This window comes from Periophthalmus magnuspinnatus, chromosome 16, assembly GCF_009829125.3.
Source record: "Periophthalmus magnuspinnatus isolate fPerMag1 chromosome 16, fPerMag1.2.pri, whole genome shotgun sequence".
In the NCBI taxonomy this organism is placed as follows: Eukaryota; Metazoa; Chordata; class Actinopteri; order Gobiiformes; family Gobiidae; genus Periophthalmus; species Periophthalmus magnuspinnatus.
Window position 1 is genome coordinate 32,251,796 of NC_047141.1, and position 22,254 is coordinate 32,274,049.

Below are 22,254 nucleotides of genomic sequence, written 5' to 3' on the forward strand. Positions count from 1 at the left end.
TCTCAGCACAGGGGATGTTCTGGGACACTTTTTCATTAGCTTGTTTTCGGTTGATTAATTTGTTAGTTGTTTTTTCCTTCATTGTTGATTTTCTAACTTTTGTTGGTTAAATTTCTCATGTTTAGCCCCAAGAAGGAACTGCTGCGATTTTGGACATTACAAAAATAAATTGAATTGTGCAGTCTTTAATTGCATATTTTCAAGACGCCAATCAACTGAGTGTCTCCCAATATATCTGCACGTATGTGTGTGTGTGTGTGTGTGTGAAGAGGATTCTCTTCTGGTCTGCATAGAGTCTTCATGAGCCCCCACACTGGTCTGCATAGCGTCTTTGCAAATCCCAACACTGGTCCGCATAGCGTCTTCATGAGCCCCCACACTGGTCTGCACAGCATCTTCATGAGCCCCCACACTGGTCCACATAGCGTCTTCATGAGCCCCCACACTGGTCTGAATAGCGTCCTTGTTAGTCCCCACACTGGTCCATAGTCTTCATATGTCCCCACACACTCTATATGTCTGCACTGTGCTGTTGTGCACGTGTTATTTACCTGAGCATCAGTAAATCAAGATACCAGTTTGATGTAGTGATGCGCTGCAAGACGTAGATGACTTACACACCTGAAGGAGCTCGCGCACCACAGTTTGAGAAACACTGCAAAAAGGCAAAGCAAAGTCAAAACTGTTTTAATTAAAGCACATTTTAATATTTCAGCAAATAGCTTCAAAATAAAAACATGTTACAGCAGAGACTTAATTAAATAATACAGAACCACAATAAAAACACAGGGTCACAGGGTAGACACATACTTTAATAAATATAAAGTGTACTTGAATAATTGTTTTCAGTGAATTTAAAATAACATTGCAAACATGTAGAACAAAAAGGCTGTAAAAAATAGCCAAGGCAAGTTTATTTGTACAGCACAATTTGTACACAAAGTAATTCAAAGTGCTTTACAGAATAAGACAGAAGAATACTTGAAAAAGAGATTAGTAATCTCAGTGGGACTTTCCTGTTTAAATAAAGGTTAAGTAACAAAAAAAATGGAAGTGAAAGCTTCAAGAGACACAGAAATGAAATGTGGCAGTGGTTTTGTTGTAATTATTTTGTGTCTTTAGACTCTATAGAAGGTTAAGGTGGATGAGTTCACACTTGTCCTGGTTTAGTCCTGGTCTAGTCTGAGTTCTGGGTTAATTGCCGTATATTGATGTTATGTGGGTGCAAGTATGTGGATTGTGAATGCAGCATTATTTTGATTTTCTTTTGTCTCGTCTTGGTTTCGTCCTGGATTTACTCCTGGTTTTATTCCAGGTTTTATTCCTGGTTTAGTCCTGGTTTTATTCCTGGTTTAGTCCTGGTTTAGTCCTGGTTTTATTCCTGGTTTAGTCCTGGTTTTATTCCTGGTTTAGTCCTGGTTTTATTCCTGGTTTAGTCCTGGTTTAGTCCTGGTTTCATCCTGGTTTTGGTTTTATTCCTGTTTTTATTCCTGTTTTTAGTCCTGGTTTAGTCCTGGTTTAGTCCTGGTTTAGTCCTGGTTTAGTCCTGGTTTAGTCCTGGTTTAGTCCTGGTTTTATTCCTGGTTTTAGTCCTGGTTTTATTCCTGGTTTTATTCCTGGTTTTATTCCTGGTTTTATTCCTGGTTTAGTCCTGGTTTTATTCCTGGTTTAGTCCTGGTTTAGTCCTGGTTTAGTCCTGGTTTCAGTTTTATTCCTGGGTTTAGTCCAGGTTTAGTCCAGGTTTAGTCCAGGTTTAGTCCAGGTTTAGTCCAGGTTTAGTCCAGGTTTAGTCCAGGTTTAGCCCTGGTTTAGCCCTGGTTTAGTCCTGGTTTAGCCCTGGTTTAGTCCTGGTTTAGTCCTGGTTTAGTCCTGGTTTAGCCCTGGTTTAGCCCTGGTTTAGTCCTGATCCAGTCCAGTTTTGATGTTATGTGAGTACAACTATGTGAATTGCCATCGTAGCCTCATTTTTCTTTAGTTTACGGTTGCCTTCTTCGTCTTCTGCTGCTGTGGGACCTGAGTGCTTGTGACAGCTGGTGGAGGATCAGACGTGCGCAGGTCATCAGCTCTGACACTGCTCATATCTGAAACACGGAGCGGAAAGACACAAATCCTCAGTCTCTTCGTTTACGTTTCATCCTAAACAAAAACCCACGCAAAAAAACAACAGCACACAGAGCAAAAGTGCAGCGCCTGTCAGTTTATCATACAGCTGAGGTTTGGAAATACAGTGGAGCAATGAAATGTAGAAATATCAGATCTGCTGTGGTGATATACAGATAGTCCTGGTTTAGTCCTGGTTTAGTCCTGGTTTAGTCCTGATTTGGTCCTGGTTTAGTCCTGATTTGGTCCTGGTTTAGTCCTGATTTGGTCCTGGTTTGGTCCTGGGTTCGGTCCTGGTTTAGTCCTGGGTTTAGTCCTGGGTTTAGTTCTGGTTTAATCCTGCTTCTGTCCTGCTTCAGTCCTAGGTTTAGTCCTAGGTTTAGTCCTGCTTCCGTCCTGCTTCCGTCCTGCTTCCGTCCTGCTTCCGTCCTGCTTCTGTCCTGCTTCTGTCCTGCTTTAGTCCTGCTTTAGTCCTGCTTTAGTCCTGCTTCAGTCCTGCTTCAGTCCTGCTTTAGTCCTGCTTTAGTCCTGCTTTAACCCTGGTTCAGACCTTTAGTTGTTTTTTCCTTACTTGAGTGCATTTTCCTGATATATCTGATTTGAATGAAAGTGCAGTTTGAGGAGCGCACACTTTACACTTATCAAAGTGCAGTTGTTTGGATAATAGGACTGTTCTCAGAAAGAACCAAACCTCCCGTCTTTATGTGGCAGATGTAGATTTGCATTAGTCAGAATTTATCTCCTCCACTTCAGGTTTTACTTGGAACAGACTCTGCAAATCATGGGTTAGTTTTGTGGATTTTATTTTGCCATAGATTAATCCTGGTTTAGTCCTGATTTAGTCCTGATTTAATTGTGGTTTAGTCCCTGGTTTAATAATGGTTAAGTCCTGGTCTAGTCCTAGTTTAGTCTCGATTTAGTACTATCTTAGTCCTTGTTGAGTCCTGGTTTAGTCCTGGTTTAGTCCTAGTTGAAAATCATTTTCTTAATTTGGGCCATTTTAACAGAAGGATATGTTGATCCTGATTTAGTCCTAGTTTGGACCTGGTCTAGTCCTGATTTAGTCCTGATTTAGTCCTGATTTAGTCCTAGTTTTGTGTTTGTCTGGATCTTTAGCCTGAGATCTTTATATATAATGACATTTCTACATTTATTGAAGCAGAGCTGTTTGAAACTGTAAAAAACATTCAAATAAACACAAACAGACTTGACACCTTTTGTTCACAGACTCTATACCCAGATAGTAAATGATATTAATATCTAGGCCTAACGAAAGAAATTTGGGGGCCCGGGGCAGGAAGCCTCACATGGGTCCCCCACTAATATAAATGAATATACAGAGGTTTAAATTCTGGACCCCTAAGAACCAGGGGCCCGGGACAACAGACCCTTGTGTCCCCCCTGTCGACTGCTAATATCATAATAGGCTACTAATCTGAATCGGTACAGAAAGAAATGACATAAATGAGCTAAAGTCTTCAATATAATTATTTAAATAGTCATGTGTACCATATTATTATTACATATTTAAAAATCACACTGTTGTCTGACAAAATAGTTTTTTAAAAGATCATTGTGCTAAAATCTGTGTCTTTTCCCTGTAGAAATCAAGTTTGAAATTTGAGAATCGTGACAACACTTTGTAAACATGGACATAGCAGAAGAATCCTGATGTGTGTGAGTGCATGGAGTGTAACAGCAGAGTTTGACGGTCGGACAGACACATGCAGACACAGACACACACTCAGACACGTGACACACAGACACACACAGACACACACAGACAGACAGACAGGTGATGCTTCGTGCCTTGTGCAGCTCCAGTTCCTTGTAGACCGCGTCCTCTCCTCTTGGCTTCAGATCCTGACATTAATAATAGAAAAGGGGGAAGGGTAAACACTTGGTCCCAAAGCAGATTTATGCTCCTCTGGTGTGTAATGAGATTGATTTGTTAATACTGCTAATGTAAGAGGGGCGCTGATGGCCATTGGGTTTAGCAGTCTGGGCATTGACAGATTGGGGTGGAAGACGTATTAACTGACAGGCTGCGATGTGAAGGAGGGAGTCAGGAGTCTGTGTAGTTGGCTGGGTTACAACTACACCAAAAACATGCACAGAATAATTCACGTTTTTTTAATCAGGAATATAGCAAAGTTATGAAGTTATATCGGACAAAGTTACTGTTTTATATCCATATTAAAAGGTCATATATTAGACAAAATGGACTCTTGCGAGGTTTAAATCATGTTCGAATGTTGTTACCTCCTCAAAAACAGACCTGGAGTTGTGTTTTGATGTTTGAGTCACACTTTATTATCAGTCTGTTACATCTCTAAAGCTCAAAACGCTCTGTTCCACCTTGTGATGTCATGAAGTGGTAGTTTTAACAGCTTTAGTACCCTTAGTTCAGTCGATATTGGCAATTCCAGAGCTGAAATGATCCAAATGATTCTAGAAATGAAGGTGTGTGGAGTAGTTGAGCACTTCCTGTATTACCGCATGATGACATCACAAGGCGGAACAGAGAGTTTTCTGTTTGAGAGAAGAAACTCGGCTTCAAGAGATCATTCTATTGTCTGAAGAAAGTGTTTTTTATCATCAACAGTAATATTAGCAAATAATTCTTGTCTGTCAGAAGTGATTTTGCATTTTTTATACTGGTGCATGTCTATGTCTGTGCTCTAAAACAATACTACATGAAATGAATGTTAAAACACTTGTATATACTTAAGGTTTGGTTCTAATTGTGAGCTTTGCAAATTGCAGTTCACTCTTTCGGTGTTGTTTCTTGTTAAAGTGCGGCCTGTTTACAGAAGCCTATAAATAAAGTTGAAACAAAGAGATTCTCCATGCTGTGTATAATAAGGCAGTACAGTGTAACTTACCATGTAGACTGAACCCTGGGGAGGAGCCTGGGGGGAAACAAGCAGAGCGCAGAAAACACTTTTAATGAACAACAAGTGACAGAAGGAGGAGGAAGACTGCAAATCAGACGCAAAATCACAGGAGGGGAGAGCCCGGTGGAGGGATGCAAAGAGAGAGAGAGAGAGAGAGACAAGGATTTCATCAGAGTGGAAGTATGGGATTGCGTCACCTGTCTTATGTCCTCGGGATTTTCATAGATGTTTTCAGCTTCGCCCGAGCGCACCGACAGAGACTGCTCCACACCTGAACAACATGATGATGCAGTTAAAGGCACACGCAGCTGTTGGTTTCACATGACACCGCAACATGTTACAGGACTGTGGTTCTCAAACTGGGGGGTAGTACAAACACTAGGGGGCGACGCGGCTTCACACTGTGCCGCTCATAAACTGTATGTGTATATAAATGGACAGAGCTAACACACTAGCCGCGTTCAAAATAGGACGTGAGCATGGGCACGCTTCTGGCTCCATCAACTCTGGCTGCAGTTCACTTTCTATTGAAAAACTGTGTCCTCTCTCTGTACCTGCTACTGTCAGACTCATTTTGGTCTTAAATGTTCGTATTAACCCTCTACATGATCCTGGGGTTTTTGAGTTATTTTGAGTTTATTTTTTCAATTTTTCAATTTTTTAATTTTGAGTTTTTTGGTTTTTGTTTATTTATTTATTTATTTTTAACTTTTTTGTTATTTTGAGTTGTTTTTGTTATTTTAAGTTGATTTTTTTATTTTTTTATTTTGAGTTTATTTTTTGTTTTTTCGTGTCCCCTCTCTCTGTACCTGCTGCTGTCAGACTCATTTTGGTCTTAAATGTTCGTATTAACCTGGGTTTTTTATTTCACTATTGTGTCTGTAAATCAAGATATGAACATTAATAACAGACAAATCAGGCGTCTTCTTTCCCATTAGCGTTAGCAACAGGTTTGATTGACAGCGTTGCATAAGCGTCCGGTCCCTGCTAAACCAGCGGTGTGAGCGGGAAGGGGCGTTACTTTCAACAGCCTCACTCTGGATTGGTTCTTTGGTTGCTGTGATACTCACGGTCAGAATTCCTAATATGGAACTTAGCTCTAAATTAGCGGCTATAACTGCTCCAGCCTCGATGAGCTTCATTTGACCGGAGCCGAACGCTGTGGGTGACGTCGCACTCTCTTTGTTCACTTCTTTATACAGTGTGTGGTGCCAACACAGAGTTAGTGTTGTGTTTTTGTCCTGGTCTGAGCTTGGTTCAGTCATTTATTTGTATATTTTTGTTTGTTCAAATTAAGAATGTGTTAAAAAATAAACCTTCAGCTTTTTCAGCAGGTAAAAAAAAAAACCTTTTACTTTTCAGTCCTGTTCAAAAATGTAGTGAAATAAAAGTAAAGTACTCTTCAGCCACTGCTTAGTACTACAAAATTAACAAAAAATCCTAGTCCCCATCAGTGTGGAATCATCACATCTTTAATCCCCAAAGACCCAGACGTTTTACGCCAAAAGGAGGGAACAAAAAGCAGGTCACAGCCGCTCGGCATCGTCAAATTAGAACTCTAGACCAGACAAAAGCACATGATGTCTCTTTAATGATTACACCACTTAACACTTAGTTTGAAATGTGCTCCCTAAATCCAACTGATTTATATAGAACATTTTGGACACTGTTTTTTGTCAAATACTTAATACATAAATAACTAGTTCCAGTTAGACCTGTCCTGATAATTACTATATCAACTTCTGGTTCAACAGGAATAAGAACAGGCAGTGGTGGAAGAAGTACTCAACTGTTACTTAAGTAAAAGTACAGATACCTGACCAAAAAACCTGTTTAAAAATTTACTTAAAGAGTAAAAAGTAGAAGTTTTTTGCGCAGATTTTGAGTCTAATAAAGCTTCAAATGTGGTGATTTTGATAAAGATTCAAGCTGAATTTTGTTCAATAGAAACAACTGAATTAATGTTTTTTCAATCTGTTTTTATTTGTATATTTTTGTTTTGCTCAAATTATGAACGTGTTAAAAATAAACCCTCAGCCTTTTCAACAGGTAAAAAAAATACTTTTACTTTTTAGTTCTGTTCAAAAATGCAGTGGAGTAGAAAGTACAGATACTGCTCTCAAATGTAGTGAAGTAAAAAGTATCCTCTTTAAAATGCAAACGTGTAAAGTACAGATAGATAAAATTTGTACTTAAGTTACTTTACTACTCTTATTGTGTTATGTTCCAACTAATAATAATAATAATACTATTTACTTATATAGCGCTTTTCAAGACACTCATAGAAGAACAATTTGAAAAAGTACAAAGATACAAACATTTAAAATCAATACTCATAATAATTAAAGATTAAAAGCAGCTTCTCTGATGATTGTTTGGATCAATATTTTGCGTGTACCTATACCTTTTTGCAATATGATCAGATTTGAACAGTACTAACTTGTATTCAAATTACTAATATTCTGCTGTTTATTTCTTGCAGCTCATGAGTTTTTAACAATACTGTAGATTTAGAATAGTTTTTGTGGTTTAAACCTGCTCTTACGTTGTTGTGTCAGTGGCATAAATTTAAATTAGTTTCAATATTATCATTTATCATCTGTATTTGTTATCGTGACAGGCCCAGCTCAAATCCCCATCTCATAATGTGGAATCCTGCCATTTTGAATCTCCAAAGGCCCCGTCGTTTCACACCAAAAGAAGGGAACAAAGAGCAGGACTCATTTCAGCCTCAGAGGACATCACGGTCGGCATCACCGTGGCAGCCGAACGACAGGGGCCCAGAGACAGACAGAACACGGAGAGCTGTCACAAAAAAAAGAAAAAAAGAACGAAAAACGAAAAGGAAAAAAAAAAAAAACGCCAGAAGACTCACCACGATCTGAAATGTGTCTCCGTCTCCATAGTAACGCACCGACAACCGCAGCAACCAGGGGCACAATGAGTAACAAAGCGGAGAGTGAGGGGAGCAGGGAGGAGGCTGTGACTTCAACACTTTCTACAAGAGAAAACAACGTGAGTCTGGAGAGGGCTTGGCACGAGCACACAGAAAGACAAAACGCTGCTGTAGTTACGTGCGTGGTCCACTGTTTCTCTTATTCATTAGATTTTTTTTTTTTTCTATTTTCATCTCTTCATATCTCACCATTTTCTATGCATTTTTTTCTTTTACTTTTCACTCTCTCGTCTTATCTTCATTTATCTGAGCGGCTCTTTGGAAACTGTTCATAAAATGTGCCATAGTATGAATAAAAGGATTTGCGTTCTTGCTGTAGATACTATTAGTCATCTTAAAGGTACACTACGTAACTTTCCTGGGGGAGAGTATGCTACCTTGTTTCTATGGTAAAATGTCAGATTTTTTATGTAACTTTTCCACCTTTTGACCGCTCAGCCAATGATGTTTATGTCAAGATATGGACTCGAACCTTTGGCTCAGTGGACAAAAACTTTACCAGCTGAGCTACTGTCGGACCAATTGTTGTTGTGTTTTTACTTTGCCAGAAAAGTTCCGCAGTATGACATTAAACTAGCTTTTTTTTTCTGGGTTTTATGCATTATTATTCCTCCCAAACATGCACTCTCGCCTCTCACAGAATCACTTGCTTGATTCCATGGACATACGTGACTTTAATGCCACGCTGAGGAACATTCCAGACAAATAACAGTAACATAAGGAGAGAAGAAGGTAACAGAACCTCTACCAGAAAAGTTGCATACTGCAGCTTTATGGATTTCATGCTTATTGTCAAGTATTGATGCTAGGTTAGTTTTTACGTAGTGACTGGTCGTGATTAAAGTTAAATAACAGAAATATTTGAGACAACAGCAGCAAATTCAAACACCTTTAAATCTGCACAACGGACTTTTCAGAGATTTTAACCATGTTGTAGCCGTTTCTTCTCATTGATCCTCTGAAGCGATTGTATTTGAAGCAATTCATGTTTGGCGTCTTGAAAATAGTCGATTAAAGATGACTCATTTTGTCATTTAACCCCCGTTTTCACCTCCACTGTGACGTACACACTTTCTTCTCCAGTTTTATTTTCTTAATCGGTGATACTCGTAGGATTGGGCAGCGTCACATAATCATTTTGGTACAAGTGGGAAAAAAAAAAGTGCTGCTCTTGTGTGATGTGCAGCTGTCCATAGGGGGCGCCAACAGAAATTTTGGGGCCCAAGGCAGGAAGCTTCACATGGGCCCCCGTCTAATAGAAATGAATAGGCATAAGTTCCGATTCTGGGGCCCCGGGGGACACCATAAATAGATGACGTTTACAGCGACGCCAGCTCCCATTGGACACCGCAGTTTTCTACCACAGAAGTCAGCAGATTTGTTTCTTTTATTAAGTTGTTTTAGGTGAATACTGTAATTTAAAATGTCCAAATTATAGCATAACGAGTGTCCACGAGTGTCAGAGAATATAACTATAGAGAAACACAAGCACACAAGGTCTTTAACATTTACATTTTGGCTCTAGAGAAAACACAAGTACATGATTATTATTAAAAGAAGCAGACTAGCTCGAGAGGCGGAGAGCAGAAAAGTGAAGCCCCTGTGGTGTTATTTAAGGTACAGTCCTTCTCACGCACTGACATTTTGTTCTGCAGATTGCTCCTCTTCATCGGGTTAAGTGGACGTGACCTCTTTTCCGTTTCCCCTGTCTGTTTTTCCTTGCGCACTCGAAGCCAAATAGATTAAAATACACACAACACTTGCTGAAGATTCGCTGGAAATGTTGCCGGGATTTGCATCACTCCACTGTCAATCAGAGACAATGGTTTCAGGGGAGTAACACAGAAAAGCGAGCTCCGTCAGGCTGACTGGAAACCATGAGGACAGCTGTGGAGACGGATTTCTGCACCTCTGGATTTATGCTATAAATATGAAGGAGAAGCAGCAGACACCGACAACAAGACGCTGACAAATGTGTTTAGGAAAGACTCTTGTAATAAGCAGCCTGTTTTTGTACAGTTTTATGCAAATATTAACGTCTAAACCACAGACTGTATAAAGAAATGGACTAAATGTGACTAAATGTGACTAAATCTGACTAAGTGTAACGTCACCCACAGCGTTTGGCTACAAATGAAGCTCATGGAGGTTAGCAGTTATATCGGCTAGTTTGGAGTTCTACCTGTGTATTTTATCCACTGGGAATGTGCCAAAAAACATCTTGGTTGAGGTGAAGTATAGTATAAGAAGTATGGACAGTAGTATTAACCACAAAAATTTCACATTGACCTATTTTACGCTGCAAATTTCAGCATTTTGGCTTTTTTTGCAAAATGAAGCTCATCGAGGCTAGCACTTATACAACCGCGAGTATCATAGCAACCAAAGAGTCAATCAGGAGCGAGGCTGTTGAAGATAACGGCCCTTCTCGCACCGCTGGTTTAAAAGGGAGCGGGCGCTTAGCAACGCTGTCAATCAAACCTGTTGCTAACGTCAGGGAAAGAAGGCGCCTGATTTGTCCGTTATTAATGTTCATATCTTGATTTACAGACACAATAGTGAAATAAAAACCCCAGGATCATGTAGAGGGTTAATACGAACATTTAAGACCAGAATGACAAGAGAGTGGACAGTTTTTTAAAGTTAAGTGAATTGGAGCCAGAGTTGACGGAGCCGGAAGCGCGCACGGGCTCACTTTCTGTTTGGAACACGGCGGCTAGCGGGTTAGCTATGTCCATTTATATACACAATCTATGTTTACATGTCATTCCACGTTATAAGTACCTCAAACTCAACTCAAATCATCAACCCTGCACTTGTCAAACAGGTGGAACTACAACTACTAGAACTACTACAACTACACTCCGCACACTCGTATTGAACGGGACGCAGTATAAGTATAGCATTAGCCTTATGTGGAGCAGACGTGGGCGGATGTGATCAGACTCGTCAGGTTGGTTTGCATAATGATACTGACACAGGCCCTGCTCCGCGCTGCCACAGGACATCACAGACACACAGGGGAGCACAGCCTAATTTAGAACGCTCACTGCCTCTTCCCTCTCTCCGCAGATCAAAACCAAATCAGACCCACCGCCGTACTTTGATCTTAGTTAGAAAGCGGCAATATGTTAAGGAAAAAGAGGTCATCATCATGTTCATTTGTGTTTTTATTCTGGGACTGTCAATCTCTATTGTCAAACTGTCAACAGGTAGATATAGTTAGAGCTGATCTCTTTATCCGGTGTGTAAAAGTATTACGTCATGATTTAGTAAGGATTTTTGCAAGTAGGACAAACTTTGTAGTGGATAGAGGTAAGATCTTAAGCCCAAGCCCGAGTCCGAGCCCGACCCGACCTGAATTTCGGGCCGGGTCGGGCCTAAAATGTCAATCATTACGTTCGGGTCGGGCCGGGCTTCTCTCTAGCTGACTTTTTAAAAATAAATATATGTTTATAAAAATGTATACTAAAACGATATGTGGATACTAAACTTAGGAATACTTGTTATAAAAAAAATAATTTGGATAAAACAGAGAAGGCGCTGTAAGGTAATTGCTATTTAACTACTAAACAGGAGCCGCAGAGCCAGAGCACACTCTGCGCACGTGAACGCCCCCTCTTAATAATCTTCCCCTCCGCAAGTCCGCATCTATTTTGACCTGGTATCCCTGATATGGAGCAGCAAGAAGTAAAGGATAAACTAAAGACAGGGGAACTGAAAAGGCAAACACGCACCGGCAAGAGTGAGGTGTGGAAATGCTTCAATCGATTATTGAAAATGCTACAGAAACTTGTGTTGGCTTCGCTGAATGTAGTAAATGTGGTGCTTTGCTTTCACACGAGAGCAAAAAGACTGGCACCTCGACGCTGAGCAGACATTTAAACAGCTGTACTGGCAAAAGTGATGATCAAACATCTATATTATCATTTGTCCCACAGACCACACCTCTTCGCACTAAGCAGACCATCACAGACAAGTGCATGGACTTTTGCTGTCAGGACCTTTGACCATTTTCAGTAGTTAGTGGCGAAGGTTTTTTATTACTAGGCTTATTTTTACGCATGTTTAACTTTGTTTGGTTCTTTATTTTTTTTATTTATACTCACAAATAAAATATGAAATTTCGGGTTTGCTTCGGGCTCGGGCCTGCAAATCAAGTTAATTGGTCGGGCTCGGGCTGGGTCGGGCTTTAATACCCACGGGCCTGGGTCGGGTCGGGCTGGATTTTTTAGGCCCGATCTTACCTCTAGTAGTGGAGTGGTTCAGTTCATGGGAGTCAGCAGGCGCGGCAGCAGAAATCTGGGGCCCCGGGGCAAGAGGGGTTATATGGGCCCCCTCTGATATAAATTAATAGGCAGGGGTTAAAATTCTGGGCCCCTAAGACACAATGGCCCAGGATAACAGACCCCCGTCAGTTTCCTGGGGGTAAGTCACATGTCTTGTTCTCTTTCAGGAGCCATTTTGAAGACGTCTGACCATTTTCAGAATTTCATTTAGAGCGCTCACTGCCTCTTACCTCTCTGTAGATCAAAACCAAATTTACTTCTGCCGCCATACTTTGATCTTAGTGGACCATAAACAGAAATTTAGGGGCCTGGGGCAAAAAGGCTTGTATTCCCCCCTTCCCCTTCTCCTCTCTAGTATAAATTAACAGGCAGGGGGTAAAATTCTGGGATTCGAAGACCCTGGGGCCTGGTTCAACAGACCCCTTACCTTATATCGCCCGTCAAAATGTGGTACAGTGATAGAGTTTGCGCGTTTACAACTTGCATTTCACCTTCACTTTGCTCTGTTTGTAATATTTTTACATCAGTCAGTCCCACGGCAACTGTTTCTACACAAGTTTGAATAATTGAGCATCTGAACTTTACACCAAACAGCAAGATAACGCCGAGATACGCTTTAATTTTCCAGTGTTCAAATCAAAATCCAATCATTTTAAATTATTAACGATAATCTTGGGGTTTTTAATCAAGACACAACCAGTCTTCTATCAGCAAAAGTACACGGTTTGGACTTCAGACTTATTCAGAGTACTACTTACCGTGGCAGCCCTAATAATAATCATAGTATACTTCTGATTGATTTGAAACTCCGCGCTGTCCGAGTTGGTTTAGGACCTCAGATTCGGAGCTCACCTTCGCCTTAAAGACACATCTTTTTAAGCCTGGATATAATCAATCGTGCTGCGCGTGGTTAGGTCTAATTGATTTGCGAGGATGTGGAGTGACTGCTAATGAAACGCATTGGCTGGAGATGACCCTGAGCCCGACCTGGACTGTTGGTTTGAGAGAAAGAATTATGGTAATGAGCTGAACGGAAGAAAAGTCAGAACACTGTGATTTTGGTGGGTGGTTCGCAATTACATTTACTTCAGTTTTTGATGGAACTGTACTTTTTCGAACAATCATAGAGTGTTTGTCCATTGATATGAAGGTTGGAGGTTCCAATCCAGCTCTCGACATAAATATAATTCAAACTCACTGACCCACATGTTGGCAGTGTGATTCCAGCTCCCAAGAAGACTGTCATTGTGTCCTTGGGCAAGACATTTTACCCACCTCGTGCCCAGTCTGTCTAGAGTAAGTCTACAAATGACAAAAGCCTTATGTTTATGTTATGAGTGTTTGTTGCACCGATTTATTTTTCAAATTTTTGTGGTCAATCCTTTGAAAATACCAAATCCTGACTGTTATTTAAAGTTTTGTACTAACTTTTATTTTCTTAAATCGGTGACACTCGTAGGATTCGGGAGCGTCTCGTCGTTATTTTGGTCACTTTTACGGCGACGTCAGCTCGCATTGGACACCGCGGTTTTCTGATGCAGAAGTCAGCGGATTTGTTTCTTTTATTAAGTCGTTTTAGATGAATGTTACGACCATGTGACCCCAACAAAGGAAGGCGGCAGACACGACTGAAAAGGTTTTAAACTCTCTGCTGGAGCATTTATTTGGTAAGTTACAATAAATATGTGCAAACAAGTTCCCTAATCTTCTTGCCAACAATTTTAAGATAGTAAATGTTTCAGATTTGCGTTTCACGTGCGTCTCTAGCCATTAGCCGTCACAAAGAATAAATACAAAGCAGAACTACTGTATTACAAATAAGTGCCAATACCCAAAAGGTGATCTCTCCACAACAATTACAAATAAATCATAAACCAAAGGGCCAAATACAGACCGACCATGGTTCCAAGTTTGTCCAAAATCCACACCCTCACATTGTCTCCCCTCCTTCCATCTTCCGCAACAGGGACTATACAGCTTTATTATGATTTAAAATGTCCAAATTCTAACATAACGATCCACTGGTGTCAGATTATAACGATAGAGATACAAGGTCTGATACATAAATATCCTCACGTCTTGGTCACCTGACAGATCGAGCCAATCAAAAGTTAATCAGGTTCTTAACAGCGGTGAAGGTGAGTCGGGGCAAATTGGAACAGCAGGACAATGACCCATAATGAGACGAGACTTATTTAGCTCGGTGTTTATAAAGCCTCATGTCTCAGGCCAGAACCATCAAACTGAACATTACTTCTAGATGAAAGTCAAAACTTGATTTCAAAATGACTCCCTCTGAAACTTCTAATATTAAAGGTCCTGTATCCCGTTTATTCCCATGTGTTTGTGCAAAATGTGTCTTTCCCAGTACACAGATATTGTAAACGCAGCTCTTGAACTCAAAATATGTCAGTTACTTGCTGTCTGCATCTAATTACAAAGCGTTTTAAGTCTGTGTTAGCATGCTAGTTTATTGTTATCATTACTGTAAGAGCAAAACTCATCTCTGGAAGTTGAAAAGCACTTATAAACTCATCAACTCAAGGTAAGTGAGGAATAACCTTTGGACTACTGCAACTCTTTAAAATTAACTAGTTCTGTTTTTCATTTTTTTCAACTCAAGACATATTGTGCTTGTGTCTCTATGGTTCTCATCTCTGGCCCCTGTGGATCATTGTTATAATTTGCACATTTTAAATCACAATATTCATTTAAAACGACTTAATACTCCACTGACTTCCGTGTTAGAAAACTGTCACAACAAAGCGTCGTGTAGCTGTCGGCGCCCCCTGTGGACAGATGCACACTAGAGCAGCACTTTTTTTTTCATTTCTACCAAAATGACGACGCGACGCTGCCGAATCCTACGAGTATCACAGATTAAGAAAAAAAAACTGGAGAAGGAAGTGTGGACGTCACAGCGGGCGTGTCACAGGGGGCGTGTCACAGGGGGCGTGTCAGTCCAAAAACAACTCCAGAGGGTCAGTGAGAAGAAACGACTAGAACATGGTTAAAAATCTCTGAAAAGTCCATTTTGCAGAACAGGCCTGATTTAAGACAATAAAGATAAAAAGCTCAGTGAAAGGTACAGCGGCTTTAATCTCAAGTGTTTCTATTCGAGCAACAATTTCCTTCTCAACCGACCTCAGCTTTTTGTCTGTTCTCTCCTCTCAATACAAACCTGCTCCTCTTCCTCTCCCTACTCCTCTTTCTCTCCCCCTTCTCCTCTTCCTCCCCCTCTTCCTCGTTCTTCCTCTCCCTGCTCCTCTCCCTCGTTCTTCCTCTCCCTGTTCTCCCTCCTCCTTCCTCCTCCTCCTTCCTCTCCCTCATTCTTCCTCTCCCTCGTTCTTCCTCCCCCTCGTTCTTCCTCTCCCTGCTCCTCTCCCTCGTTCTTCCTCTCCCTCGTTCTTCCTCTCCCTCGTTCTTCCTCTCCCTCGTTCTTCCTCCCCCTCGTTCTTCCTCCCCCTCGTTCTTCCTCTCCTGCTCCTCTCCCTCGTTCTTCCTCTCCTGCTCCTCTCCCTCGTTCTTCCTCTCCCTGCTCCTCTCCCTCGTTCCTCTCCTGCTCCTCTCCCTCATTCTTCCTCTCCCTGCTCCTCTCCCTCGTTCTTCCTCTCCTGCTCCTCTCCCTCGTTCTTCCTCTCCCTCGTTCTTCCTCCCCCTCGTTCTTCCTCTCCCTCGTTCTTCCTCTCCTGCTCCTCCCCCTCGTTCTTCCTCCCCCTCGTTCTTCCTCCCCCTCGTTCTTCCTCACCCTCGTTCTTCCTCCCCCTCGTTCTTCCTCTCCCTCGTTCTTCCTCCCCCTCGTTCTTCCTCTCCTGCTCCTCTCCCTCGTTCTTCCTCCCCCTCGTTCTTCCTCTCCCTGCTCCTCACCCTCGTTCTTCCTCCCCCTCGTTGTTCCTCTCCCTCGTTCTTCCTCCCCCTCGTTCTTCCTCCCCCTCGTTCTTCCTCCCCCTCGTTCTTCCTCCCCCTCGTTCTTCCTCCCCCTCGTTCTTCCTCTCCCTGCTCCTCACCCTCGTTCTTCCTCCCCCTCGTTGTTCCTCTCCCTCGTTCTTCCTCCCCCTCGTTCCCCCCCCTCGTTCTTCCTCCCCCTCGTTCTTCCTCCCCCTCGTTCTTCCTCTCCGTGCTGGTCCTTCGTTCATCACTCATGTAGTTGAACCCCGGTGAGGTAGTGTGTGATTCATATCCGTGCGATTGTGAGGAGAGAGTCTGATACGACGCTCACAAAGAAACGGCTTGAGCGTTTTGCAGATGGTGGAGCTCGGGTGGGGAGTGATTGCAGAGGCTCTGTGACATCTGAAGTATGTGGATCTCTGCAGTACACAACGACTGCCAGTTTTTTATTTCCCCTGAACTGAAAATCATGTTTATTATGCAAAAGTCCCTCAACCGCTACACAATATTTGGTTATTCAGGGCAAACTGTTCCAACTTAGGACGCTGTCTCTCTACGATTTCTAATTGACTTAACTTGTCGCTGCAACTGGACAAGTTTAGTCAACTGAATTCTGCTTTTGTTTTTTGTTTTTTTACTGTGACATTCTTGGTGCTTCCATATTTTTCACTAAACCCAAACCTTGGTAATGAACTCCTGTAACACAAGAAGTTCAACAAAATTATCTCTCAAAATCGTTCAATCAGACCTAATGTGCTTGTGTCACAATATTCATCTAAAACGACTTAATAAAATAAACAAATCCGCTGACTTCTGCATTAGAAAACTGTGGCGTCCAATAGGAGCTGATGTCGTCGTAAACGTCATCACAAAGTGCCGTAGAGCTGTCGCGCCCCCTATGGACAGACGCACGTCACACGAGCGAACAGTGGATTTTTTTTCTTTCATTTGTACCAAAATGATGTCGCAGCGCTGCAAAATCCTACGAGTATCACCGATTAAGAAAATAAAACTGGAGAAGGAAGTGTGGACGTCACAGTGGGCGTGTCACAGTGGGCGTGTCACAGTGGGCGTGTCACAGTGGGCGTGTCACAGGTGGAGGTTAAACGGGGGTTGATTGACAAAATGGCGTCTTGAAAATAAGTGATTAAAGATTACTCAAATATGAATCACTCCAAATACAACTTCAGAGGCTCAACGGGAAGAAAACAGCTGTAACATGGATAAAAGCTCTGAAAAGTCCATTTTGCAGAATAGGTCTGATTTAAAATACTTCTCAAAGTTTTCACACTCCCCTAAAACTTTTGCAAAGGGTCAGAAATGGGCCATAAAATACACCACCCATTTTGGACGAGTTCCTTAACACTGATTAGATTAGATTTTTTTTTTCAGTCGATTTTGAGAAAAGAGCCAAAAAACAAGATCCTCAGAGCACAGAACATTTGACCGTTTCGTGTCTGAGTGGAAGTGTTTATCCCTAGTGAAAGATTTGATTTAAAAAAAAAACTCACTCACAATTTAGTTTATTTTTAATCACAAATGTTGCTTCATTTATTCTGTCGGTTTCATCCGACACAAAAACAGTCACATTTCTTCCTTCAAAAGTCTTACACCTCTGGCTCCATTAAAAACCCCAAAGCCGCTTAATTTAAATTCAAATGTGATTAAAAGCACATTCGCACTTGCAGCCTCTTCCCACACGAGACAAGAGAAACTTTATATGTCCTACAATGAGGAAATTTCAGTGTTGCAACTTAAAGTTCAGCAACAGCAAGAGAAAAGAAATATGCAACAAAAATCAAGATAAGTAAATGATTAACAAACATTTTATACAGCACTTTTCCATGTTCAGGGTCAAAGCTTTACATCAAGGAACCACTCACCCATTCACACACACATTTACACACCAGTGCACACAGACACTGAGGGTGAGGTGGGTTAAGTGTCTTGCTCAAGGACACAACAATACGATTCATCTGTGGAAGCTGGAATCGCACCACCACCCTGTGGGTCAGTGGATCTGACTGCTCTACCAATCGTGTTTACGTAGAGAGTGGGATTTGAACCACCGACCTTCAGTGGGCAAACGCTCTACCAACTGAGCCACTAAAGCCCCAAGTAAAAAAATTATATTAATACTTAAAGTCTAAGTGTAAGAAAATAAAGACCACAGCACTGTTCTGTAAACAACTGTCTACGATTGTGTATATGTGTGTGTGTGTGTGTGTATATATGAGCATGTAGGGGTGTGTGTGTATTTGTGTGTATATGAGCATAGGGGTGTGTGTGTGTGTGTGTTTATATGAGCATGTAGGGGTGTGTGTGTGTGTATTTGTGTGTGGGGGTGTGTTCGTGTGTGGGGGTGTGTATATGTTTATATGAGCATGTATGTGGGTGTGTGTATTGGGGTGTTCGTGTGTGTGTGTGTATATGTTTATATGAGCATGTATGTGGGGGTGTATTTGTGTGTGTGTGTGTGTTCGTGTGTATATGTTTATATGAGCATGTATGTGGGTGTGTGTATATGAGCATGTAGGGGGGTGTGTGTGTGTGTGTGTGTTGAGGGACAGTCTAAACACACACACTGGTCTTATTGGTGTTAGACGAGTGCAGTCCTCACCAACAATAATTCATCATTTATCATATTTTTCTAAGCATCCCCCCCCGTGCCTTTCTCTGCCTCCTTCTTTCTCAACCTCTCTCCCCCTCTTTCTTTTACTCCTCCCTCTCTAACCCCTCCCTGTCATTCCCTTTCCCCATCTTTTTTTCTCTCCCTCTTCCCAGTCTCTCCTTCCGTCAGTCCTTTCTCCCCATGTCTGCCTCCCTTCCATCCCTATCTCTCTCTCCTCCCTCTCCCCTCTCTCCCCCTTTTCCACCCCTACCCCTCCTCCCTCCCTCCCTTTCTCTCTCCCATTTCTCTCTCCCTCTCTCTCCTCCTCTCAGTCCTTTCTCCCTCCCCATCTCTGCCTGCCTCCCTTCCATCCCTCTCTACCCTTCTGTTCCCACCCTCCCTCCCTCCTCCCTTCCCCCTCTCTCTCTCACTCTTTCCGCCCCCACCCCTGTCTCTCTTCCCTTCCCCGCTCTCTCTCCCTCTTTCTCCATCTGTCTTTCTCTCTCCCCCCTCTGTCTCTCCACACTCCCCCTCTCTCTTTCTCACTCCCCACTCTCCTCCCTTCCCCCTTCTTTCTCCGTCTCTGTCCTTCCCTCTCTTTCTCTCTGTCTCTCCTCCCTTCCCCTCTCTCTTTCTCCTTCCCCCTTCTCTCTCCCTCTCTCTGTCTTTCTCTCTGCTCTCTCTGTCTCTTCTCCCTTCCCCTCTCTATCCTTCCTTCCCCTTTCTCTCTCCCTCTGTCCTTCCCTCTCTGTCTTTCTCTCTCTCTCTCTCTCCCTCCCTCCAGTTCCATCACTCTACTCCGGGTTTATGATGCGCTGTGAGCCCCAGACTCAGTGATGTATCGATGTGTCCAGCGTGAACTCATCTGTGCTCCAGGAGACTTGCACCTGTCGCACCTGTCACACCTGTCGTACCTGTCACACCCGTCTCATCCTCCCACTCTTCTTCTGCCTCCAATACAAAAAAAATGAATAATTTAGCTGGACTGGGCTGAGGCTGCCACAGATGAGAGGAAGGAGAAGAGGGAAAACAAAAACACTGGAAAAATGAAAAGCTATTTGTTTAAAATGACTTGGGATGATTAAAGATGCACTGTGTTCCTTTTGTAGAGGAGGGTCCAAGCTCGTTTCCATGGAGACAGTATTGTTTTGTCTGCGGTAAGATGATTATGGGCGCTTTTTATACAACGCTTTTCCACCTTCAAGTCACTCAAAGCTTTAGATCAAGGAAACACTCACTCATTCACACACTCATTCACACACACTCATTCACACACACATTACACACACATTACACACACATTCACACACTCATTACACACTCATTCACACATTCACACACACACACACACTCATTCACACACATTCACACACACTTAGTGATAAATGCAAGCACACATTCACACACCCCTTCACACACTCATTCACACACACCCCCACACACACACACACACCCCACACACCCCTTCACACACACATTCACACACACATTCACACACTCATTACCACACACACACACACCCCTTCACACACTCATTCACACACACACACACCCCACACCCCTTCACATACACATTCACACACTCATTACCACACACACCCACACACATTCACACACTCATTCACACACACCCCCCCACACACCCCTTCACACACACATTCACACACACACACACACACCCCCACACATACACCCACATACTCATTCACACACTCATTACACACACATTCACACACACACACACACCCCCCCCCCCCCCACATACTCATTCACACACACATTCACACACTCATTCACACACATTCACACACACATTCACACACTCATTCACACACTCATTCACACAGACACTGGGGTGAGACGGGTAAAGTGTGAAGGTACAATTGTTCCAAAAAGTTTGAATGTGTAAATGTTGATTTGTACACTGTTAAATAAAAGATAGATTTATTTTTCACACTTACATTGTTTTACGTTTACTTTGTAATTTTACAAGTACAAATCTGTCTTCAAATCTTGTAAAATGTCCAAGTTATAAAAGGTAAAACAATATTTTTAAGTGTAAAATATATATATATATATTTTATTTTCCATTGTACAAATCAACATTTACACATTTTGGAACAATTGTACCTTCATAGTTAAGTGTCTTGCCCAAGGACACAATGACAGTATTCATCTGTGGGAGCTGGAAACAGTTGGCAAGAGAGGGATTCGAACTGCCAACTGAGCTACAATCCCCCCGTTTGGATAGAATGTTCCACAATATCACATTAAACATTATAACACAAATCTCCAAGGAGACGAGCAGCTGATGTCACAAAGCTAAATTACAGGGCAGATCTGTGGAGAGCCAATCCATCTCTTTGTAGGAAAACAGGTTTGTCAAGGTCATTTTGAGCAATAAAAACATCCGACTAAAGGCAAGGGATTACGTTTAATGCCTTACTGTGGAACATTCCAATCAAAGCAACAACATCTCCATGGAGACAAGCAGGTGGCCCCACTAGAAAAGTTACAAGGTGCATCTGTAATTTAAATAGTTTGCGTTATTTACTTGATGGACCTAGACGACTATGTTTTTTAAATCTCAGAAATGTCGTCAAACCTGAATATTCCACGTTTGACGACATTTCTGAGATTTGAAAACGCAGATAAATTATTCATGTTTTCAAGTCAAAACTGTATTACTGATGAATATTAAAAATTCAAGTTGTTATAACCAAAGCTAGATATTCTCTTTTTGCAGTGTATGTGGAGTAAACGAGCCGACGGTTTCAATCTACATCACCGCAGAGTCGTTAGTGACCGGTGGAGCTGACCTGTAGTGACCTCATGGAGACGCAAACGCAGGTGGAACATGTGGGATCTGTTTAAAAACTCCTCTTCTGTCAAATGAAACCAAACACATTGTCACTGGGGTTGTGTTATTTTGCATGAGGCTGTTGATCTGGACAGTAAATCAGTTCTTTATGGAATCACAGAGCCGTTATAAAGCCTCCCAGAGAAAGGGGGCAGTGTTGAGTTGTTGGTCACGTGAGCATTTACACATATCAGCCGAATTTATATCAGATTTTAGCGGCAATTTTTCTTAACCAGTTCAACCAGTTTAGTTGAATTTACAGCAGAAGTGGGCGGGGCCGAATAAGGTCAATAACAAAAGAAAAATTCACACCTGTAACTGGACAAAAGTTGTAGAGAGAGGTTTGGCTTCTTCAGTTCTGGTCAGATTACTGCTGGACACTGCCTTTTATCTGTCTGAGGAGCTAACGACGTTGAAGCTAACAGACCTGTTTGCTTACATTTTCTGTCATCTTCTGTTGGCTTGGTCTATTGAACAACACAAGTGTGAACTGTGCCTGAGTCATATTTAGCATAATCATTCAGGCCATTAGCATACTGGCTATTAGCATACTGGCTAGCACTATTGTTTTCCTTGTTTAGATTTGGGTCTGAGGATGGAGTTATAAATAGGAGATTAATGATGTCTAAGGCTCACATTCCTGTTCAAATATG

The 22,254-nt window shown here is 42.0% G+C and overlaps 1 protein-coding gene across 1 annotated transcript in view; it reads right to left on the reverse strand.

Annotated features, from left to right (window-relative positions):
• Positions 1 to 1,971: 1,971 nt before the first annotated feature.
• g6fl (g6f-like) overlaps positions 1,972 to 22,254 on the reverse strand; it is a 43,524-nt gene continuing 23,241 nt past the window's right edge. Inside the window, exons 8-12 of the mRNA XM_055228106.1 lie at positions 7,873 to 7,995; positions 5,195 to 5,268; positions 4,986 to 5,012; positions 3,894 to 3,963; positions 1,972 to 2,081 (exon numbers count right to left, since the gene is read on the reverse strand). Coding sequence (XP_055084081.1) covers positions 1,972 to 2,081; positions 3,894 to 3,963; positions 4,986 to 5,012; positions 5,195 to 5,268; positions 7,873 to 7,995 — 404 coding nt within the window. The remainder of the gene's footprint in view (positions 2,082 to 3,893; positions 3,964 to 4,985; positions 5,013 to 5,194; positions 5,269 to 7,872; positions 7,996 to 22,254) is intronic.